Below are 21,715 nucleotides of genomic sequence, written 5' to 3'. Positions count from 1 at the left end.
AGCTGCTGCACTTGAACAAGATGAGGTGAGAGTCACTGGACTCCCCTGAGGTGAGGTGATAGTTTAGTGGACTAAGGTGACAGGTGAGGTGACAGATGGTGGACTCGACTCAGGTGAGGTGAAAGGCACTGGACTCAAATGAGGTGAGGTGAGACCCACTAGACTCACCTGAGGTGAGGTGACAGCTGCTGGACTCAAAATAGGTGAGGGGAGAGCCACTGGACTTGACTCAGATGAGGTGAGAGTCACAGGACTTTACAGGGGTGAGGTGGGAGTCAGTAAACTCGAGCGAATTGAGGCAAAACCCGCCAGAGTCGACGGACGTGAGTCGAGATCCATTGAACTCAGTGGTGAATAGTTCCAATGGATCCGACTCAGATGAAATGACAGTAATAGCAGATGGAGTCGACGGATGTGAGGCGTTAGGCGACTTTTGTGAGCTCACATCCGACCTTGCTGCGGTGACAGCCAATGGACTCAACGGAGGTGAGCTCACATCCATTGTCTCGATCGGGGGACGGTCCTGCGGAGTCAAGGAGAAAGTCACTCCACTCATTAAGTTAGATGAGTTGAGAGTCATCATGCCTCTCGTCGTACAGTTACGCGGAGTTAAGGAGAAACACAAGACACTCCTCGACTGAGGTGAGGCGACACTCACCGTGTCTCGGACTGGACGTCGATGTGCATTCAAGCTCGAAGGCGCCCCGCATATTGAGCGAGATGTGGTAAGAGAAATCCGAGGCAAGGCGACACCCGGTGAGTTGAGACCCATCCGAGATGACGTCACGGTCATCCTTCCTCTAGGTCAGGGGTGTCAAACTAATTTTTGTCGCAGGCCACATTGTAGTTACAATTTCCCTCAGAGGCTCGTTATGGTGAAACCATAGAAATCCTGAATCGCTTCATCATATTTACACATGAAATTTATGAACTAGTTCTGGAATCAGAAATTAAGCGTAATGGGTTTTTCAACCATTGTTCATGTTTGGTAATACAAAAATGCTGATAATATTTCAACATTATCATTTATGACGATTTGAAATATTGGGACAAATTTTCAGAAGAATCACAGATTTCGACACTGATGATTTGCCTTCGCGGGCCACATAAAATGATGCGGTGGGCCGGATCTGGCCCCCGGGCCTCAAGTTTGACACCAGTGCTCAAGGCGAACCCTTAGGTCAGGAGTCAAGGAGAAAGGCACTGGCATTAGCCACTGAGGTGATTAATGTGACCGGATGTGTTGACACTCACTGTGTGTTCAGCCGGAAGCCTCTGACTTCAGGTTGCATGCACTCGACGTATGGACCGAGCTGAAGTGTGGATCATCGCGGTTCTCACCAAACTTTTCTTAGGAGTCTAGGACAAAGGCAAACCAGTCATTGCTTTGGGTAGAGCGTGCCTCTATTTGGATGTTTCTGTGGAGTCGAGGATATATCCACTAGACTCATCGCCTGAGGTGAACTAACAGTCGCAGTTTCTTCTCCAGACGGCTCAACGTAGGCGAGAAACTTACCTGACGCATCAACTGAGGTGAGACGGTCTGAACCAACCCGCTGATCGTCATACTGCTGTGCAGATTAAGGGATAAAACCACTCCAGTCATCAACTGTGGTGAGGTCACATCCAGAGTGGCTCGAGGTGGTCGCTTCTGATGAGTAAAGGAACAATCCACTATATCTGTTCCCTGAGGTGATCTTACAATCACCTCGCCTCCGGCCGGCTGGCTTTGCAGAGTCTGCGAGCAAGTGGGAGGTGAGTTTGTAGCTTTTGGTTATTGGCAAAAATTGATCACATTTTCCCGAATTCGCCGGAAATACCCGAGGACACAGAGTGAAATCCCGAGAAGGGACGCGAGATAAGAATGAGACATAAACATGGCTGGAGTTCGACTCCAACGTGAGAACGACAAGGAATTCTCAGATAATTTGAGCAATGAACATTATTCTGAAGGATCCCATGAAGAAGGCGAAGAATACGAGATTTATAAAGGCGTTAAATCAATTTGAGCCAGTTGGACAGAACACATGTTCAAATGCAGACGAAATAGCTGGTGATGAAGGTGCCGAGCCTGCAGTCAGACCCAGGGAGGAGGCCATGCTTTGTGTTGGACACACTGGTAAGCATTTGTGAAGTTTTTATTTTTTTTTTTTTTACTCAACCATAAACTGATAAATAGAAATGGCTTCGCTATCCTGAATGAATATATGAAGTTTTCAGTCTTGTTTTAAAATAATGCAAATGCCGTGTTTTAGTCTAAGTATGTATATTTTCACAAACAAGGATTTTAATTAACGAAATCCGTTTAAGAAGTTGTCACGTTAATTTGAGCGCAATAGCTGGTCTTGCTTCACTTACTTCACCCTACATATAATTTGACGTGGTAAACTGATGCCATAACCAGACAGTACACAGAGCTGTCCATCCCTATTTTAGTCACATTTTTCCCAAGATGTCATGAGCAAAACCACTAAACTTTAGACTGAAAGCCGTAAACTGGTATCTTGTGATTTTGTTTAGGCACTAAATGGTTAAAATTGAAATGTAAATGGGGTGGATGATTCTGTGTACAGGACTAATATGGTTCTTTGAGCTGTCGAAGTGATGCATACCCATGGAAACAACAGAAGAAAGTTTTTGTTTCCATAAGAGTCAACATATTCACCAGAAAATGGCATATTATCCAGACCATCTGCTGCAGTGCATGACTGAGCACCCGGGATTTATTGCCAGCTGTCTGAACCCATGGGTAATTGAGGTTGCCCATCTCTAATTCAGGCAACAGTATCAGCAGGAACTGGATTTTCCACAACACCAGTAAGAGCTATTTTAAAAAGGATTAATATTAATATTTCTCCTAATCAGCCCAGCTTTTTGCCATTTACACTCAAATTTTTCAAAATAAAGAATTCTTTTTATTATTATTGTTCCTCCTAAGAACAGTATAATTTTACCGCCAACTGCTGAATAATTTTTTTTATCACAACCTCTAATTTAAAACAAGCGGCAGATTCGGAGTCAACTAAGGTGCTGTGAGTAGCCATTTGCAGAATTTAATAATACAGACTGCAGTTTAATGCTTAAACAACTTTATTGTGCCCATTCTGAAAGAACTCCACAACCGTAGGGAGCAAACTTTGTAGATCACAATGAGGTAGACTTTGCAAACTGTAAAAAGCAGCTGGGCAAAAGAACTGGAGAACAAGGAACAACAGTCCTCGGCACAGAAATTATGCAACTATGTCCAATCGCAACAGGGGGGCAAACAAGGTTTACAAAGTGTGAAATCTGGCAGGACAAATTAAAAGTGGTCAGAAAAAAAGGGGACAAGGATCAGGAAAAGAGATCAGGAAATAAAAAGGTTTTCTCCAAAACTGCCTCCAGGTAGAATTCTGTTCAAATTTTTCATGTCATGACTTGAAACCGCTGTGTGTACAAATTAGTTAAAAAAAAAAAAAACTGTAAAAGTCTAAAATGCAATTGGTTAAATGAAGCCCAACATTCAACTCCCGAAGTAAGAAACACCAGTTAGCTTGCACTGGAAAAACATCAACTGGGGGAAGGGCAGGGAGGGAAAAACTACAAATTTAAAGGCACTGTATGGCATTTGCCAATGAATGGCAATGACACTTGCATGACTGCTCGTCACCATGCAACATGTAAACGTGCCAACTGTGAACAGCAAAAACAGAGCAAGTGCAAAAAGCGAACATTTCCTAGTGATCTAACCCCAGTGCCCGGTGGAGTACCCTGCCCCTCACGCCGACGGCCGTCTGAGACGTGCTCTCCTCTGCTCTGCAGCTGATCCCCGAGAGGACGTTTGCTGGAGGCCTCCGAGCCGGAGTCCCTGTTCTATTTCTTGCGCATGAGGGGCTGGTGGTTGCCCAGGACATCCATGGAATGGTCCCCGTGCCAGCACGAGCGACAGTAGTATTTTAAGCACGCCTGGGTTTAAATAGAAGACGCTTTTTTTTTAAAAAATGACCACTAAAAGCTTCATAGTGGCACAAAAACAATATACTGTTATTTTGCCTGAATGCTGACCTGGTCTCTGCAGAAGAAAGGACCATCTTGGCAAAGGCAAACTTGACACATGGAGTCTTCGAGGTAAGGGTCAATCTGGACCTGACGAGAACGAGGCAGACACAGTTTTGATTTGACTTCTGGTCCATTCAGACAAGTGCAGACCGTTTTGGGGTACCTTCTTTGTAAACGTGGGGCTTTTGATCTCCACAAAGGCTGCGCACACCGCTTTCAGGTAACTTTGCTGATTGCTAAAAGTCACGCGTCCAGAGCCTACACAGCACACAACGCCACCATTTTATTTTGCACCAAACCGACAAAAGACTTTTGCCAATTCCAATTCCTGTTACTGTAAACGCCCATCAACAGATGCGTAATTTGAGCTGTCATGAGTCAAGCACCGGATCCTTTTTTGCTCAAAGTTTTGAGATCAGGATGAACATTTGTTTACAATAACTGACAATGAAAAAAAAAGTCAGATGATTAACTTCTTTCATCTTCTTTGATCAACTAGGCCCTCAAAGGCAACTAAGCCCAAACACACAAACAGAATAAATTGATAGGGGAAGCATCATCAACAACTTTGTCATGACACTTTCAGGACTTTTTCACTCATGTATTTTTTCACAAGTTAGCTTGATAAGGGTCAGTGCAACTTGTGTGAATCAAGTCCAAACTTACTCTATTGGGTACGGTTTATCAGATTCGACGGTACATTGACCTCCACAGACATGCATATTCTGAGACCCAGTAAATGGGCTCAGAATCTTACATTCAGCTGCATGAGGGAACCACAGACACGCTTGAGGGTTGTGGGATAGAGAATCCATACTAAGCAACGTATGGCTGACAGGAAGTAAAAGGAAGGAAGAAAATCTGGTTTGTGCAGTCTTACCGATGGGATATTTGTGTTTGTCTGTGTAAATGGCCACATGTACGACTCCTCCAAACAGGTCATTCATAATCCTGGCCAGCGCTTTGGCGTTGAGCATCCTGTGCAGTGCGCCCACAAAAACAGTCTTGCTGGCCTCCAAATGATGAGCAGAGCAGCACACATAGCTGTTGTCCGAAATGACCCAGGGAATAACCTGTACCTGGAGCCACACAAGAACACTTGGCAGTCATTTGGATTTTTTGAAGGCTACAAACCTTTTTACAGGAGACCACAATTTCTAAGTTTTCAAAAAAGCGCCCAAATGGCAACATTGGAAATCAGGGCACGGACTGCCCGTTCAAAACAGTTTAAGGACAAATGTTACTCAACATAAAATTGCAAGGAATTTAGCAATTTCATCATCCACAGTCCACATCATCATCAAAAGGTTCACAGACTCTGGAGAAATCACAGCATACAGTATAAGCAAGGCCAAACATCAACGCTGGTTGGCCGTGACCTTTGATCCCTCAAGAAGCACTGCATCAAAAAGAGACTTCAACGTGTAAAAGGACATCACCAGATGGCGTCAGGAACACTTTAGAAAACCAATGTCAGTAAATACAATTCGTAAGTGCAACTTTGACAAAGAAAAGAAAAAGCCATTCATCAAAAACACCCAGAAATGCCACCCAGCTTCTCTGGGCCCTCTGGGCTCATCTGAGATCGAATGATTCTCAGTGGAAAAGTGTGTTGTGGTCAAACGAGTCTAGATGTGAAACTGTTTTTGGAAAATTTGGATGTCATGTCCTCTGGGCCAAAGAGGAAAAGAATTATCCGGACCGTTACGGACGCAAAGTTCAAAAGTCAGCATCTGATGATGATGATGATGGGGCTGTGTTAGTGCCAATGGCATGTGAAGGCCCCCTTCATGCTGAAACGTAAATAGAGCTCATGCACGTGACGTCACCATTTTCACGGCGCCATATTGCTGGTCAAAAAGAGCTGTCAAGCACTCGACAGTGTGGGGGACATTGAACCAGAATATTCACAATGCCTGAGACTTGTTGTGCTGTTGGTTGTTGAAACAGACGAGACAGACATTCAACGAGGTCATTCTATGGAAAACCAGCTGAAAACACAAGAAAAGATCGATGGATTTCTGCAATTAAACATGATGGATGGTGCCCAACCAAATAGGTAGCGATCACTTCCCTTCAGGTAGGAATTATTCTTCTCAATCTCAAATTCCCAACAAGTATTTATAATCCCAAATTGGCTCATTTGAGAACAATGCATTTAAAAAAAAAAAAAAACAACAACAACAGGGAGTCGTCTCCAACGTATACAAAGCGTGTTGCGGCCACACGTTAAACTTCAGTAAACCTCTCCCTGACAGACTTTTTTTTTTTTTAATATGCATTGTTCTCAAATGAGTCCGATGCGTATTTAAAAAAAGAAAATAAACCGTCGGTCACACAGAGGTTTACCGAAGTTCAAAATGTGGCCGGAACCCGCTTCCGTGTATGGGGCTGAAGCCTATCCCAGCGGTTTATTTTCTTTTTTTAAATATGCATTGGACTCATTAGAGAACAATGCATATTTTAAAAAAAAAATTCTGTCATGGATAAGTTTACCGAAGTTTAACGTGTGGCCGCAACACGCTTAGTGTACAGAGGAGCCGACTTGCTGTCATTTTTTTTTTCCCATCATTGTCAATGAATGCAAGTTTGTGTAAAACCAGGGGTCATTTATTGAAATATTGGTATTTGTATTGAAAAAAATCTGAGTGGGTACATCACTATGTGGGATTTATTCTTGATTGAGAAGAGATCCGCCAACGAAGTATTTGTATGCGCCGAGACTTTTCTATGCTTTCAAACTCTTCCATGTAAATCTCAACAAGTTATTCACCGGATACATGTGTAGCTCCAGTTGTCCAAGACAAGCGGAAGTGAATTAATAGTCCAATTTCTTATTGGCGAAAACATCGACTTCAGCATTAAATATGGGTCCTCTATGTCAAGTGTCTCTCATTTTTCCATGTACCTTTGTTTTTTATCACTTTTTAAATGTTTCACAGTATCGGACAAAACTCTGGGCGTCGTGATATAAGACGTATTTTCGCATCGTCTCCAACCGACTTAGCATTGAAGAATGGTTTGTTTGACCAACACTTCCGGCCAGTGACGTGATTTGATGACGTGGGTGTAAGAGCTCACTACATGTTTTGGGGAAACATGCTGCCATTCAAGCAACGCCTTTTTCATGGACTCATGTGCTTATTTCAGCAAGACAAGGCCAAACCACATTCACAACAGCCTTGCTCCATAGAAAATGAGTGCAATTATTGTCAATTGGCAAAAGTACAGTATCAAGTCAACCCGCAACAAACCATGGGAACAGTTTACATGACAAAGTCGGAGTCACATAATATTCACTTTTCAATGTCTGTCGTACTGCATCAAATTTGATTTTTAGCCCACCCAATTCATTTCCCTGATCCCCAATTTTTTTTAAAATAAATAGATAAATAAAGTTTGTACTCACATCTTTGCCATGCATTCGGCCACTGCACAATTTGAAGTAGTACTCCCGACTAAAGTCTGGGTGAAACGGGTCCTGATAGCAGGTATGGAGCAAGGCCCGCACAGATTGTTCGTACTCAAAAACCAGGTAGACTTTGCCTACACAGACAGTAAACCTTTACTATGAGTCAATGCAAAAAGACCATGTGGAACTTATACGGTGAACATCACAAGGGAAACACATTCAAGAAAACTTCTACATTGAAATTTGGACTTTGCTGGTAAACAAATTAAAAATAAAAAGTTCTGCATCTTTCATGCGATAGAGATCGTGTGCGTGACGTCACTGTTTATGACACCATATTGCGGGTCAAACAAAGCTGCTTGGCACTGCGGGTGTCACTGAACCGGAGCAGATTTTTCACAATGCCCGAGACCTGTTGTGCTGTTGGTCGTCACAATAGAGGAGACAGTTCTTCAAATAGATCATTCTATGAAATACCAGCTGAAAAGACCAGAAAATGCCGATGGATTTCCGCAATTAAACGTGATGGATGGTGCCCAATGAAATACACACACCTGTGTCGCGATCGTTTCATTTCAGGTAGGAATGGACCTTTCAGACCTGTCAATCACACGTACAATAATAGCCAATCAGATAGCTGCATTGTCTTAACCCCTGGCTTGACCTGCCTCTCTTGTCAATCATGTTCCACAAGCTATGCTGGTTATCGGCCGCGAGCGCTTGGAATAGTTGACGTTCCGAACAAAATGGTCCTCAGATGCGCTTGGGGAACGTGGGATTCTGATGAAAGATATCCTGCTAGGTTACAATGGGTCGAGTTGATTCATTTCCCAAAGCCTAAAAAACAGTTGACCAAGTGTCTACAATGCCTTAAGGCTCGCGGAAGAGCACACGTACAACTCAACACAAGGCTGTATGTTCGAAGGTAAGGGAGAAGTATCTTCTCCAAGTTTGATTTCATGATTGTCAGTGCTTTATCCATTGCAGGAGAGCAACTTTCACTTTGTTAGTGTATCACTGACCTGCTGAATGAAATGTGTAATGTTTCATGCCAAAGAGTCGGGTTAGTGATACTAAATGCGGGATGTCATGCAAGAGAAATGCCTCGTTGCCTATTTGTATCGCATCGGATTTTTAAGATAGAGTACTGGGTTCCATTACGAGCCAAGTCAAATGAATACACCCAGTCACTTATAAAGACTACAATGACATTACTCGTGATCTTTCCAAGTAAAACGTACTCATCCTGCTTCACATGTGCAGTAAGATTCCACTATTTTATCCTGTTGGATTTCAATATGAAGTTTGTGAGGCGTCAAACCTTTTTGCATCGATCGGCAACGTTTCGCTGTAACTCTGACATTGCATCCTGCTCCGTCCAAAATCTTAATTCCGTGTACATATCCTTGCGTGAAATAGTTGAGACCTCTCTGTAGAACCCTCTTGGACGGGTCTGGCGAATTTGGCAAAAAACATACTGCAATGTTGCCAGGAATACTTGTTAAGAGAATCCAATTCAAACCTGTTCTGTTCAGTCGCTATTTTGGAAGATTGTGGGACATGGCAACTGTAGCTAAGGGGGTCAGAGCTGAAGATTGCCAGTCAGACAGGTCCAATATTCTTCTCAATCTCAAGTAACCAACAAGTATTTGTAATGCCAAGTTGGCTCATTTGAGAACAATGTGTATTAAAAAAAAGTGTCTGTTGAAGAGGTTTACAGAGGTTAAGTGTGACCGCAATACACTGCCGTGTACAGAGGAGATGACTCACTGTCCTGAATTTTTTTTCCCAATCATCAATCATCCCAATCGCATCAATGAATGTGAGTTTATGTCAAACCAGGGGTCATTTATTTAAATATTGGTATTTGTATTGAAAAAAATCTGAGTGGCTCCATCACTATGTGGGATTTCTTCTTGATTGAGAACAGACCCAGCAACAAAGTATTTGTATGGGTCCAGACTTTTCTATGCTTTCAAACTCTTCCATGTAAATCTCAACAACTTTTTCACCAGATACATGTGTATATCCAATTGTCCGAGACAAACGGAAGCGAATTAACAGTTGAATTTCTTATCGGCAAAAACATTAACTCCGGCATTAAATGTGTGTCCTCTATGCTAAGTGTCACTAATTTTTCTACATACCCTTGTTTATTATAACCTTCTAAATGTTGAACAGTATCGGACAAAACTCTGGGTGTTGTGCTATCAGACATATTTTCATTTCATCTCAATGGAATTGACTTGCAACAATGCTTTGTTTGACCGGCAACATGGCGTGTCACGTGATTTTATGACGTAGGTGCACAATCTCTATTTGGTACTAGGGCTGGGGGATTTATCAAAATGGAAGTTATTTTGGCTTCACACGTTCAAAAGTGTAAATTGATTTTGCCAAACGGTGAAGTGTGCGTATGTAAGTTCGTGTTGTAAAACCACCTCGAACGCACCAATGTTGCACAGTAGCATGCTAGTTTGCCCTCCTTGAGCACGCTTTAAGCAAATTGACGTTGCCTTAATGCAACGCCGAGGTATTTTAATCTGAAATCTGATTCTAGGTTAAAAAAAAAATGCATTGCGGGCAATGTTTAAGTTCTGAATGTGAAATGGGAATTACGTGGAACCATTTTGTTGAATGTGTAATTGAGGACGAGTAGGAAATTTTGGGGTGTAAAATGTGGTACTGCGGGAAATTTCCCGAAATAAGCACGTCAATCTAATTTTTGGAATGGCATTATTCAAAGAAGCTAATTGACCAAAACAAAAAGTTTTTCCCATGATGCCCCAGCCCTATGTGGAACAAATCCATATTTTTATTAGGATAACCATTTCTCATCCAAGCCTCTTTTTCAACTGAACGAGGCCAAGCCACTGTTGATCGTTAAATATTTACATCAAAATATGTGCAGAATGATTGACATGCGGTGTTCAACAAACTGCTTCGCTACACCACCAGTGGAATATATGTAAGTTTCTTTCAGCTTGTCCCGTTTTGGGGTGCCACAGCGTAACATCTCAGATGAACGCTCGTATTTGTTTGGCACAGTTTTTACGCCGGATGCCCTTCCTGACGCAACCCCTCTTGGGGAGTAGAATATATGACAAACCTTAAATTCGTCTGTCGATTGCACGTCTTGAGTCGACCTCTTGGCATTGACGACTCCACTTACTCAGTAACCCATAAGCAGCATCCCAGTGTCCACCATAGTACCATCCCAAAACAATTGATGGAGGAGGAAAAAAGAAAGCCTACCCGCTTGTCATTACCTTTGGCCACATTACCTGAAGGAGGGTGAGAAGGGTGGTTGCCATCCTTACAAGGCCACTCCACAGTCAGAGGGCCGTAGCCACTGAAAGTGTTGATGAGTCCAGCTAAAGAGAGGATGACCGTGAGGAAGGACAGTAAAAATTCAGCACTACAAGTTTCAGATCAGGGTTCTTAACCTGTTTGCGGTAGTGAACTCTGCAAGATGTGGATTTGAAAACTGGAAAACCCGATGAAATGGGGAAAATATTTTTTTCCCCCAAATTCAAACCATGTTCAGTTGCAGGGAAAGCCACATGTTGAACCAAATGGAAGAATTCACTAGATCAGAAAAAATATGCAGAAATATCTAATTTATCCTAAACCCGTTGATGCAATCATACAATCCTACTCAAACTGAAAAATAAGTTTGATGGTTGCAGGAGAGTGAGAGTCAACCTTTGCCCACTCAAACTGCTTGACACTCTTGCTGAAGTTGACTAAAATTACAAAAAATATGCATACTTTAGACGGAACGGTGGATCAGCTGGTAGAGCGTTGGCTTCACAGTTCTAAGGTCCCGGGTTCAATCCTGGACCCGCCTGTGTGGAATTTGGATGTTCTCCCCGTGCCTCCATGTGTTCCCTCCGGGCACTCTGGTTTCCTCCCACATTCCAAAAACATGCAACATTAATTGGACACTCTAAATTGCCCCCAGGTTCGATTGTGAGTGCAGTTGTTTGTCTCGATGTGCCCTACGATTGGCTGGCAACCAGTTCAGGGTGTACCCCGCCCCTGCTTGTTGACAGCTGGGATAGGCTCCAGCACTCCCCGTGACCCACGTGAGGATAAACGGTGAAGAAAATGGATGGATGGATGCACATTTTAACACAACTGTATTTTTTTTAATATATCACTATCTTAAAAGTCAAGTGTCATCCCTATAAACATTCTAAAATAGATATTGTAATGAAAGAAAAATACAGATAACATTATTCACTTCAATGTGTATAGGGAAAAAATAAATGTGAGCGTAGAGCGCCTCATCCATGCACAAAGTTGCAGAAGTGTCATCCGACGACATCCAAGTGGTTGCCATATTGGCTGCATCCACTGTCCGTGATGTCACCCCGGACATTTGCCATTGAAAACACACGGTGGACCCTACTATGGGAGACGAACACGCCCCTTCTGACACGGAAGCTCTTTTCAAAGAAGAGAACATCACACAACCGAGTGAAGTTACCGGGGGAATATTACCCTATTGTTCCGAGCCATATTCACATAGGCCGTGTGCCACTTCCTCGTGTGCGCTTGCGGAACGCCGTTGCCCCCGATTACGTTGTGTCATTCAAGCCTTGTTTTTCATGGCACTTGTTACCAGATCATTGTGTGTATATGTATGTGTGTTCACGAGCATCAGCTAGCATATCTGCCTTGTCCCATGTCATTGCGTTACTGAGCCATATCAACTAAAGTTACGTTTTCATGTTTTGCCATGTCTATTTTTGATATTGTGTCATGTTTTTTGGACCTTGTTATACCATCGCCCTATTGGACTGCCTTCCCGTGTATGACCTCTGCCTGGAAATAAACCTTCCTAAAATCCACGCTTTTGTCTCTGCTTCCTGGATTTGGGTCCTCCCCTCCACCTCGTTTGTGACAAAATCAAGTGTATTTAATCATCTCTGCTAATATTCTGGTGTTTCGCAATGCGAGACGCCATTGTAAATTTAATATCCTTATGCACAAGAGAGCATGAATTGATGAGAACTTATAAGGAAATGGCGGCAACGTGCTGGAGTCTGAGTAAAACTCCATCCATTTTTTAGCCACTTATCCTCTCGAGGGTCACGGGAGTGCTGGAGCCTATCCCAGCTGTCAACGGGCAGGAGGCGGGGTACACCCTGAACTGGTTGCCAGCCAATCGCAGGGCGCATAGAGACAAACACAATCACACCTAAGGGCAATTTCGAGTGCCCGGAGAAAACCCACACAGGTACGGGAGAACGTAAAAACTCCACACAGGCGGGTCTGGGATTGAATTTGGAAACTCAGAACTGTGAGGCCAACACTTTCCATCTGACCCACCATGCCACTCATTTGTTATCAATATTTTCACCAATTAAGTGTAATTTCATAATTTCCTATGACACACCAGAAGAGCACTCACGGCACACTGGTTGGGAACGACTGCCTTAAATGTTTCTCCCTACCCCCTGTACATATTCCGAGAACTGTCATGATCCAGCCGCTTCAGCACGAGCTGTGCGGGTGCCCGCGCGGCTGCGCTAATTGGGAGGCGCACACCTGCGACTCATGCGGGCGGATCATCCCCTGTGTATATATATAGGACCCGGTGACGACTGGTCCGCGGCCAGTTCTTTGAGCTTTATGTCCCGTTCCAGCACTCTCGTATTCCTGACTGAACCTGTGTGTACCGACCTCTGTCCGTTTTCTGACCAACCTTGTAAGCCTGACTCCTTGACACTTCTGCCTGCGTTGTTTCCCCGTGTACCGACTCCTGCCTGTCCGCTCATCTGTTCTCGTCGGCCGACGTCACAACTACTGCTGCTGCACCGGACTGCCTGCTCGATCCCCGACCTCTGCATACAATAAACGTGTCTCTTCTTGAACTACCTTGCGTCTTCCGAGTTCCTGCATTTGGGTCCTACCTCTCGTTCCGATGGGACGTGACAAGAACCGGCCCTGAAGGATAAAAAAAATGCTCCTATTGTACACCAGGATGGATTCTAACATCCATAATCCATTGATCCATTTGAAGATGTTGAAATTCATTACATTTAACAAAACGATGACCCATTAACTTTCACTGAGAAATCCTATAAATTGAGGGTATGGAGATTTGTCCCTATATGTAGAGTGAAACTCTGCAACAGTCTTGGTAAACCTTATTATCTATCCACCATCTTTAACAGAATTTAACGACAATCCGTGCATGCTATCAAGAGCCTACCTTCAGTAATATCCCAGGGTAGACCACCAACAAAGACCTTGCAGGAGTAAAGCCGATACTTGTTGTTACTGGGGGGCAGATGACCACTCCAAATGCAGGTTGGTTCATTTTCATCTTAGGAGTAAAGACACCCACGGCTTGTTGCAGTTTATAGTTTCCACCATCTGTTTCGAGTGCACTTACCTGCAGCGTGTCTATGCAGACGGGCCTCCCTCTCAATGCTAAACGCTTCCTCAGCCTGGTCCAGTGTGTCCGTAGCAGGCCACAGGGAGCCAGTGCGCCAGCGGCGAGAAAGCGCAGAGGAGCCCGGAGTGGCGCCTGATGGTGGGGTGAGAGGGGAGCTTGTGTCCTGGGGGTCCAGAGTAGAGCCCAGTTGCACCAAGTCCTTCTGCATGTTTGATGCAAGATAAGGCAGGGGAGGTGAAATCTGCAAAGAGAACTAGAGAAAGAGGGATCAGTTCAGCTATTCTTTCAAATGTATCTCACCAAATACATCTTGCTGCATTTTATTTCAATCTCTGTAAAGCTATTGGATCACTTTGGATGTGCAACAATAAAAAAAAAAAAAAAGTTATTGGAAGCACTGCTTCATTGTGAAATGTGCACCTAAGGCCCAGTACACAGAAAGACAATCAGCCACTTTCTGTGGCCATTTTGCTCCTTCCCGATCAAGCATATCCAATGCCTTGATATTTGATCTGAGGTGTGTCAAGAGAGAATTCATCCAGATTTGTAGGTCTGAAACAGGTTGGAACCAACAAGCTCAACATTTTAATACTTACAACCAAAAGAAGTCGTGTGTGGGAGAGCCAACTTCCCCCCATTCATTCCAGTGAGAATTAACACTCGGAAATGATTATAGCAAATAAAGAAGCACCCCGAGTCAACAGGAAATTATTGAATAAAAATGTACAGATTATTAATCAATGTTTTTTTAAAAATATATATATTTATATTTATATAAAACTGTATATTCAAGACAGCAAGGACAAAGGCTTAATACAAGTCTCCGGCAATCTTTGGCAAACATTGACGCAAAAGGCAGACATGTTTGTTTTGTGAGATCACTGTCGGAACAAAATCTGTGTGTGGCATTGATGGAGAACACCACACAGAAGATAAACAAAACAAATGAATGCCAGTTTTTCTTTTTGTGGAGTTCTTCACAGAAAAATCCAATTTGAAAAGTCCACGTACGCGCCAGCCGGAACAGGTTAACCGAAGAGTGTGTCGCCACGTACCAACATATCACAGACATTGTGAGAACCAGAGCTGAAGCCACTCAGCTCAGAGACTTCAGGGCTGCGAGAACGGGACTCCAAAAGGGAGCTGGAGTCCAAAGGATTCACTGTGCGAGCCATGCCAGGGCACTCCTCCAGCAGGTCAGCAGCCGTACTCATAGACTCTCTGGGCAGGTAGGCTGGTGGTTTTCCAAGGATTCCACTAAAGGGACTGTTCAGGTTGTCCAGCACTGGAGAAATACACAAGGCCAATTGAGAATTGAGCAAGAAATGGGACGTCTGAAGTTCGGGGATGGCATTAATCCTTTTCGGCACCATGATTGGAAACAGGTATTGCAAATGGAATCAAAACAGATGGACACCAGCAAAAGCAAATCATGTCAAAGGCATCAGACTGACATAAGTGTGGTAGCCTGCAATCATTCAGGAGCGTGGACATCAATTAACAGGTAATTATTCATCATCATTATCATTAATCATCACACAATCATCATTATCATGAATTAACAAATTAGCATCTCATTTCGTTGTGCTGGCATTCCATTTTGCAAAGCAAACAAATACAACAAATAGTTCTTAAATAAAGATTCACTAATTCATCAGTTCCATGCCATCCATCCATTTTCTTAGCCACTTATCCTCACAAGGGTGGCGGGAGTGCTGGAGCTTAGTTTGATGAAGCTTAAATGACATAAAAAGTTATAACTAGTCTTAAATGCAAATTCTTAATTGAAAATTATCCAGACAACTTGAATAAAACTTCACAAATCTCACATTTGGTGATACCCCCCCCCCCAAAAAAAAAAAAAGTGCTGCAATGCTGTAAACCCGTGATGCAGCATGAATCAGCTACTGGCGATCATGCTAAGTAATATGATAACTCAAGACAAGTGTTAGCAGAGATGTGAAAAGCTTTCATTTCAAAATGTTTTGTCATGACGTGCAATTGTGGACTTACACTAAACAGACATTTCAGCGGCTAACCTGTGCCTTTATCAACTCTTCTTTTCCTTTCAGCTTATCCCGTTAGGGGTCGCCACAGCGTGTCATCTTTTTCCATCTAAGCCTATCTCGTGCATCTTCTTCTCTCACACCCACTGACCCTCCCTCCAACATCCATCACATCCATCAACCTTATCTATCTATCTATCTATCTATCTACTATCTATCTATCTATCTATCTATCTATCTATCTATCTATCTATCTATCTATCTATCTATCTATCTATCTATCATCTATCTATCTATCTATCTATCTATCTATCTATCTATCTATCTATCTATCTATCTATCTATCTATCTCTATCTATCTATCTATATCTATCTTCTATCTATCTATCTTCTTCTTTCTTCTTCTTTTCCTTTCGGCTTGTCCCGTTAGGGGTCGCCACAGCGTGTCATCTTTTGCCATCTTAGCCTATCTCCTGCATCTTCCTCTCTAACCCCAACTGCCCTCATGTCTTCCCTCACCACATCCATAAACTTCTCTTTGGTCTTCCTCTCGCTCTTTTGCCTGGAGCTCCATCCTCAGCATCCTTCTACCAATATACTCACTCTCTCGCCTCTGAACATGTCCAAACCATCGAAGTCTGCTCTCTCGAATCTTGTCTCCAAAACATCCAGCTTTGGCTGTCCCTCTAATGAGCTCATTTCTAATCCTATCCAACCTGCTCACTCCGAGCGAGAACCTCAACATCTTCATTTCTGCTACCTCCAGTTCTGCTTCCTGTTATTTCTTCAGTGCCACCGTCTCTAATCTGTACATCATGGCCGGCCTCACCACTGTTTTATAAACTTTGCCCTTCATCCTAGCAGAGACTCTTCTGTCACATAACACCAGTTATTCCCATTTAATAAATACAAAATAAATATTTAAAAAAAAGAAAGAAATGTCATCTCAATTCATTCACATATGCACTTTCTGCGAAAGGCGGGCCAGTTGGATTGGACGCATAGTTAATATTCTCGGAGCAAGCCATGACGTATTCTCTTGTATAAATGGAAACAGGCTGATACAAAGGTTTATTGTACCTTCGACCATGCAATTAAATTGTTCTACCAGTCACTCACCAAGTAGGTACACGACAACCCGGCCGTTCATTGTACGGTTCTGCCTGTGCTATAGATACAAACTGCAGTGCGGTGTGCGTCACTATTTTGTCTGTACAAGGCTTGTTTATTCTTGGACCAAAACACACAGAAGCTGATGATGTAGTCTACGTTTCCATCTACAACCTCCATTTTGATTTTTCAAAATTGCTAGAGAAGAAGTTGTAGTACTTTTTATTACAATTTTTTCTCCATTTAAAACCTGCCAGTTAGTATATATATATTTTTAAAGTACTTCATTTATGCTTTATGTGTACTTATCAATGCATAAGTGAAATATGAAGGTGATATGACCGCTAGTATTGTTTTTTTTAACACTCGCAAAAATGTTGGTCGCATTGCAAAATCAGTCAAATTGACAAATATGCTTTGTATGCAATTGTAATGAAAATAAGTGCAAATGGCATTATGACAGCTTTCGTCAAGCTGTCATCACTGAAATGTCATGAAAATCCATTGAGAAAGTAAAAAAAGTTATGACATTTTGAAGAGCCCAATTAAACTTGAAGGTCACAATTTTTTGTTCTATTCTTTTATTTTACCAATACCATAATTCGCCCATATTCTCAATCTTTAAATAGTTATAACTCATGTTATTCGAGCGCTTGAGATGCTTTGAGTAATATTTTAAAGGGTTTTCAAAGCTCCTTCCAATGATAGGAGAGACTTTTCAATTCCATGAGTTTCACATTTCATGTAACATACCTACCAGGTGCAGCTGTCTCCTGGCCAAGTGCTCGGCTGCCCATTTTCCCCTCATGTTCTTTCTTTTCACTTTATGAATATGCAAAATAAACACACACCAGCCCAAATCTCAAATGAAGTGAGTGTATTAAAATTACAATAATGGCATATTGCTCAATACATCTTTCTTGCAGTGGGCAGCACTTGCGCATTTTACGTTCAAACTTGACACGTGTTCCCTATGCTAGGTTGCGAGGCGGAATCTCCAAGACCAGCCGCATTCCTCTCAATTTGCATTAACTGACAATGAGTCCAATTATGTTTGGAAGCTGACACCCTATTTCGAACTATAGCAGCGGATAACAAATATTATAGGCTTATACTCGAAGTTATCTTACCATACATACATTTTAATTCTCCTACTTACCCAAAAAGAACCAAGTTTGTGGGTGATGAACGAGCCAAGACGTCCGCTAGCAAGGTTGCCTGCGCCTCCTTCCACTGACGTTTCCCAAGTGGCCTTGTCACCAGCAAAATCATTCTGCGTTCAAACTACAAAACAGTACACCGCAGTTGAATTACAGTAAAACACACAATAGACAGCAATTCAACAAATTACAAATCGCACTTTATATTTTGCAAATAAAAATTATTAAGATGTTTATTTGAAATTCTACAACGTTATTATCGAACTGTTATTGGGAACTTTATTTTGTCGCGCATTAACTTGTCCATTTTAAAAGTGCAGTTTGAATTACAGCCGTTTGGTGGCAGCAAAGACGGGCCGTAAACAGTGACTGGTTCTCCGTGAACTCCATGTTGGACATTTTTTTTTCACAAAGAAACGTTTTTTGAGAATAAAGTATCAGCAGAATATTACTACAGTAGTAGTAGCAGAAAAAATAAATAAGGATTTTCAAAATTCCGTAAAAAAATAAATGATGAAAGACTTTCTTTGCAGTTTTGTGACTGTGATGTAAGGATGAGTTGAATGTTTTTATTTCAACATATTACTGAAAAAAAAGATCTTGTTTCATGTTGAAACTGTCTGCAATTAAGTATTGCCTTCATTACGTAGTCATGTTTTCATAAAATGATGCTATCGTAGTTACTTATAAATAAGTACGTACTGTACAGTATAAAGCTTTTCCATAAATATGAGTCGAGCTGAAATGGAAATTAGGTTTTTGAGGAGGACACGTTTTTAAAAGTATTCCTCCAAATAAATACTGGACTTGAGAAAGGAAGTGCTGCACTCCAGTACTCCAGTGCAATCCAGCACTCCCCTGACCCTTGTGAGGATAAGCGGCTAAGAAAATGGATGAATGGAAGAATTGAATTTGAAAGAATTATGTACAACACCATTTGAAAAATACAATCAAAATGCAGTCAATATTGTTGGTTATGGCTGTGTAAGCTTTGATTTGCACTTATTAGCTTGGGCCTATTTGAGAGGCAAACCCGACTGCATTGAATGTGTCATTATCAAACACCTGCAGCCCAGTTCAGGTGTTTCCCACATCGTAGCAATATTCATTGCACTTTTATTAAGATAGGAACAGATACCAATTGTAGAAACATCTATATTTAAATCCTAGTTAGCACAGACCTCTGCAATTATTTTCATATGAAAACGGTGAAATCTTTGTGTGCATCTGTGTCTGTGTGTGGGCCACGTACCCCTTGTGGCGTTCATCAGGACAATATGGAGGAGAATCTGACCACAAACTGAACAGGGAAAAGGTTTCTCTCCAGTGTGTCTTCTGTGCCATTTGGTTTTATGGGTAAAAATTCTCCCACAGAGATAATTTCCCTCATTTGTTGTCAGTGGGAGTGTCATATCATGTTCTGACTTTTTATCATCTCTTCATCCTGTCAACACGATCTGATAGAGGAGCTCAGAGGCAATTTCCTTGTGATCCTCCACATTGCCCCAGCTGTGCTGTTCTTTTTTACTTTGGCCATTTGCTTTGAGTTGAGAGCATTTTGGTCATGGATGGTCCCCAAATGGTTGAAAGACATTCATTCCTTTTTCATGGAGAAAATGTCTTTGATGTACTGTACAAGCAAATTGAGTCAAACTCAGTTTTAACAAGTGTCATTTATTAAAGATCACAAATACACAACTACTCAATCAAAAGTTTGCTTATTTGATGTTGACATCATTAAAACATTGAACAAAATACATAGCGTTCAAAGTATAAGTCTCCACGGTGCAAATTTGAAATTGTTCAAGATGACATATCATACCTTGCTGTCATCCGTCATCGCACCACATGAATAACAGCTCATACTCAAAAATTATGTCAACCACTTATTTAATATGTGGAAAAATCCATTTATTTGGGTGTCATCATTAAAATCATAAAAACACGGCAGGCCTCTTGCTTGAAGCCAAAATCTGTCAACAATCTTCACCAAAATTTATGACTACATCTCTACTCTTGGCAATTTCAACCTCAGAAACATTACTGCAATTGGCCCAATATTTTATATGGATCAAATAAGGGAAGCACTGTGGAGTACCTGTAGAGCGTTGGCCTCACAGTTCTGAGGACCGAGGCTCAAATCCTGGACCCGACTGTGTCAAGCTTGCATGTTCTCTCAGTGACTGCGTGGGTTTTCTCCGGGTACTCCGGTTTCCTCCCACATCCCAACAACATGCACGAATTGGACACTCTAAATTGCTCGACTGTTGTCTGTTTCCATGTGCCCTGAGATTGGCTAGCAACCAATTGATGGTCTACCCTGAGGCCTCCTTGAAGATTCCTCGGATTGGCTCAAGCAAATACTCCTGCAACCCTGGTGAGGATAAGCGGCTCAGAAAATGGATGGCTGGATATATCTTGAATGGGTTCCTCAAGGAGCTCTTATTCTGGTAAAATGTTTAAATCATTTAAGTTGTGAAAAGGTGAACTTGCATTGAATTTATCTTCACATTGTTACAGAAATAAGAGCTCCTTGTGTTACGCTGTATTTTTCAGACAGATATTTGTGTGTTGGATTTCAACGCTGAAAAATAATGTTCGAAATTTGAATTCATACTCTGATGGTGTAACTCCAGTTCAGTCACTCCGGACACTTTGCTCTTTTTCACAGGCCTTTATTCGCACGTCAACAAGCTTTCATTTCAAGATGCTTCGATGCCGTATGAACTGGATACAAAACTAAATACATCCACATTAAAATTCATACGACACAAATAAATGACAAAACACAAGCAATAAACACACCTCGTTGACCTTCTGACCAAACGAAGTTATTTTTCTTGCTTCTCTCTCTCCCGTTGAATCTTTGCCGCTGAAATACTGTTTGTACAGGAAGTGCCCCAAAATAAGCGTCCTCACACCAACAACATTGGTGAACAAAAGGTTCCGCTACAGAAACGTGAACTAACAAAAAGTAAATGTTTTCTTTAAAGAACATAAATTCTTCTCTACTTTAATCCGCACTTTAATTCATACAAATAAATAAACACTTAAATTAAACATTAAGTATTATAACTGACACTTATGGCAGCTACAGATGGCAATGAATTTCTTCCATATTCGTGTTTTGTAAAATTGTTTTTGTAATTTTACGGACATTCTCGTTTGTTTTGTGTTTTCTGGAAGGTTCCACGATTTGTTTTGTTCGTCACCTTCAGGGCACTGTAGTTCCGAACGCAATTCCGGCGAGTGAAGCAGTTTGCTGGTCCTCTTGACAGCGCACGAGCAACGATTTCAGTTGTGTCGAACTGGAGTTGTGACGTTCGCCTGATGCGAGTTTTCTTTTCCAAAGATGATGAGGGGAAAACCGCGCCCCCAAACCATTTGATTGGTCCCGCAACGCCTTCTTCTTCTCTTGGCTGCTTCTGCCTATTTGGAGCCGAGTACACGACACGCGACACCATCGGTCACCGAGGGAAATGCATCCCCGACGGATGCTGAACACCTGCTGACACTGTGAAACAAGGGGAAGAGGTACAAGTTGTAGGTAGTATTTCGCGCCAGAAGGACACACAGTCAT

At 42.1% G+C, this 21,715-nt stretch overlaps 1 protein-coding gene across 1 annotated transcript; it reads right to left on the bottom strand.

Moving 5' to 3' along the window:
* Window positions 1-3,078: 3,078 nt before the first annotated feature.
* Window positions 3,079-21,536, bottom strand: LOC133494683 (cytoplasmic polyadenylation element-binding protein 1-like). The gene is made up of 11 exons (XM_061808721.1): window positions 20,941-21,536; window positions 18,135-18,259; window positions 14,915-15,144; window positions 13,857-14,112; window positions 13,674-13,787; window positions 10,720-10,824; window positions 7,448-7,584; window positions 4,919-5,117; window positions 4,202-4,296; window positions 4,045-4,125; window positions 3,079-3,945 (listed from the first exon to the last, which is right to left on the bottom strand). Exons 3-11 carry the CDS (start codon window positions 15,071-15,073, stop codon window positions 3,853-3,855), a joined length of 1,239 nt encoding a protein of 412 aa, XP_061664705.1. The 5' UTR covers window positions 15,074-15,144; window positions 18,135-18,259; window positions 20,941-21,536; the 3' UTR covers window positions 3,079-3,852.
* Between the last annotated feature and the right edge of the window lie 179 nt (window positions 21,537-21,715).

The sequence above is a fragment of the Syngnathoides biaculeatus genome, chromosome 21 (assembly GCF_019802595.1).
Source record: "Syngnathoides biaculeatus isolate LvHL_M chromosome 21, ASM1980259v1, whole genome shotgun sequence".
Taxonomy (NCBI): domain Eukaryota; kingdom Metazoa; phylum Chordata; class Actinopteri; order Syngnathiformes; family Syngnathidae; genus Syngnathoides; species Syngnathoides biaculeatus.
The sequence above is the reverse complement of the archived record's forward strand: the minus strand, read 5'-3'. Positions and strand labels throughout refer to the sequence as shown.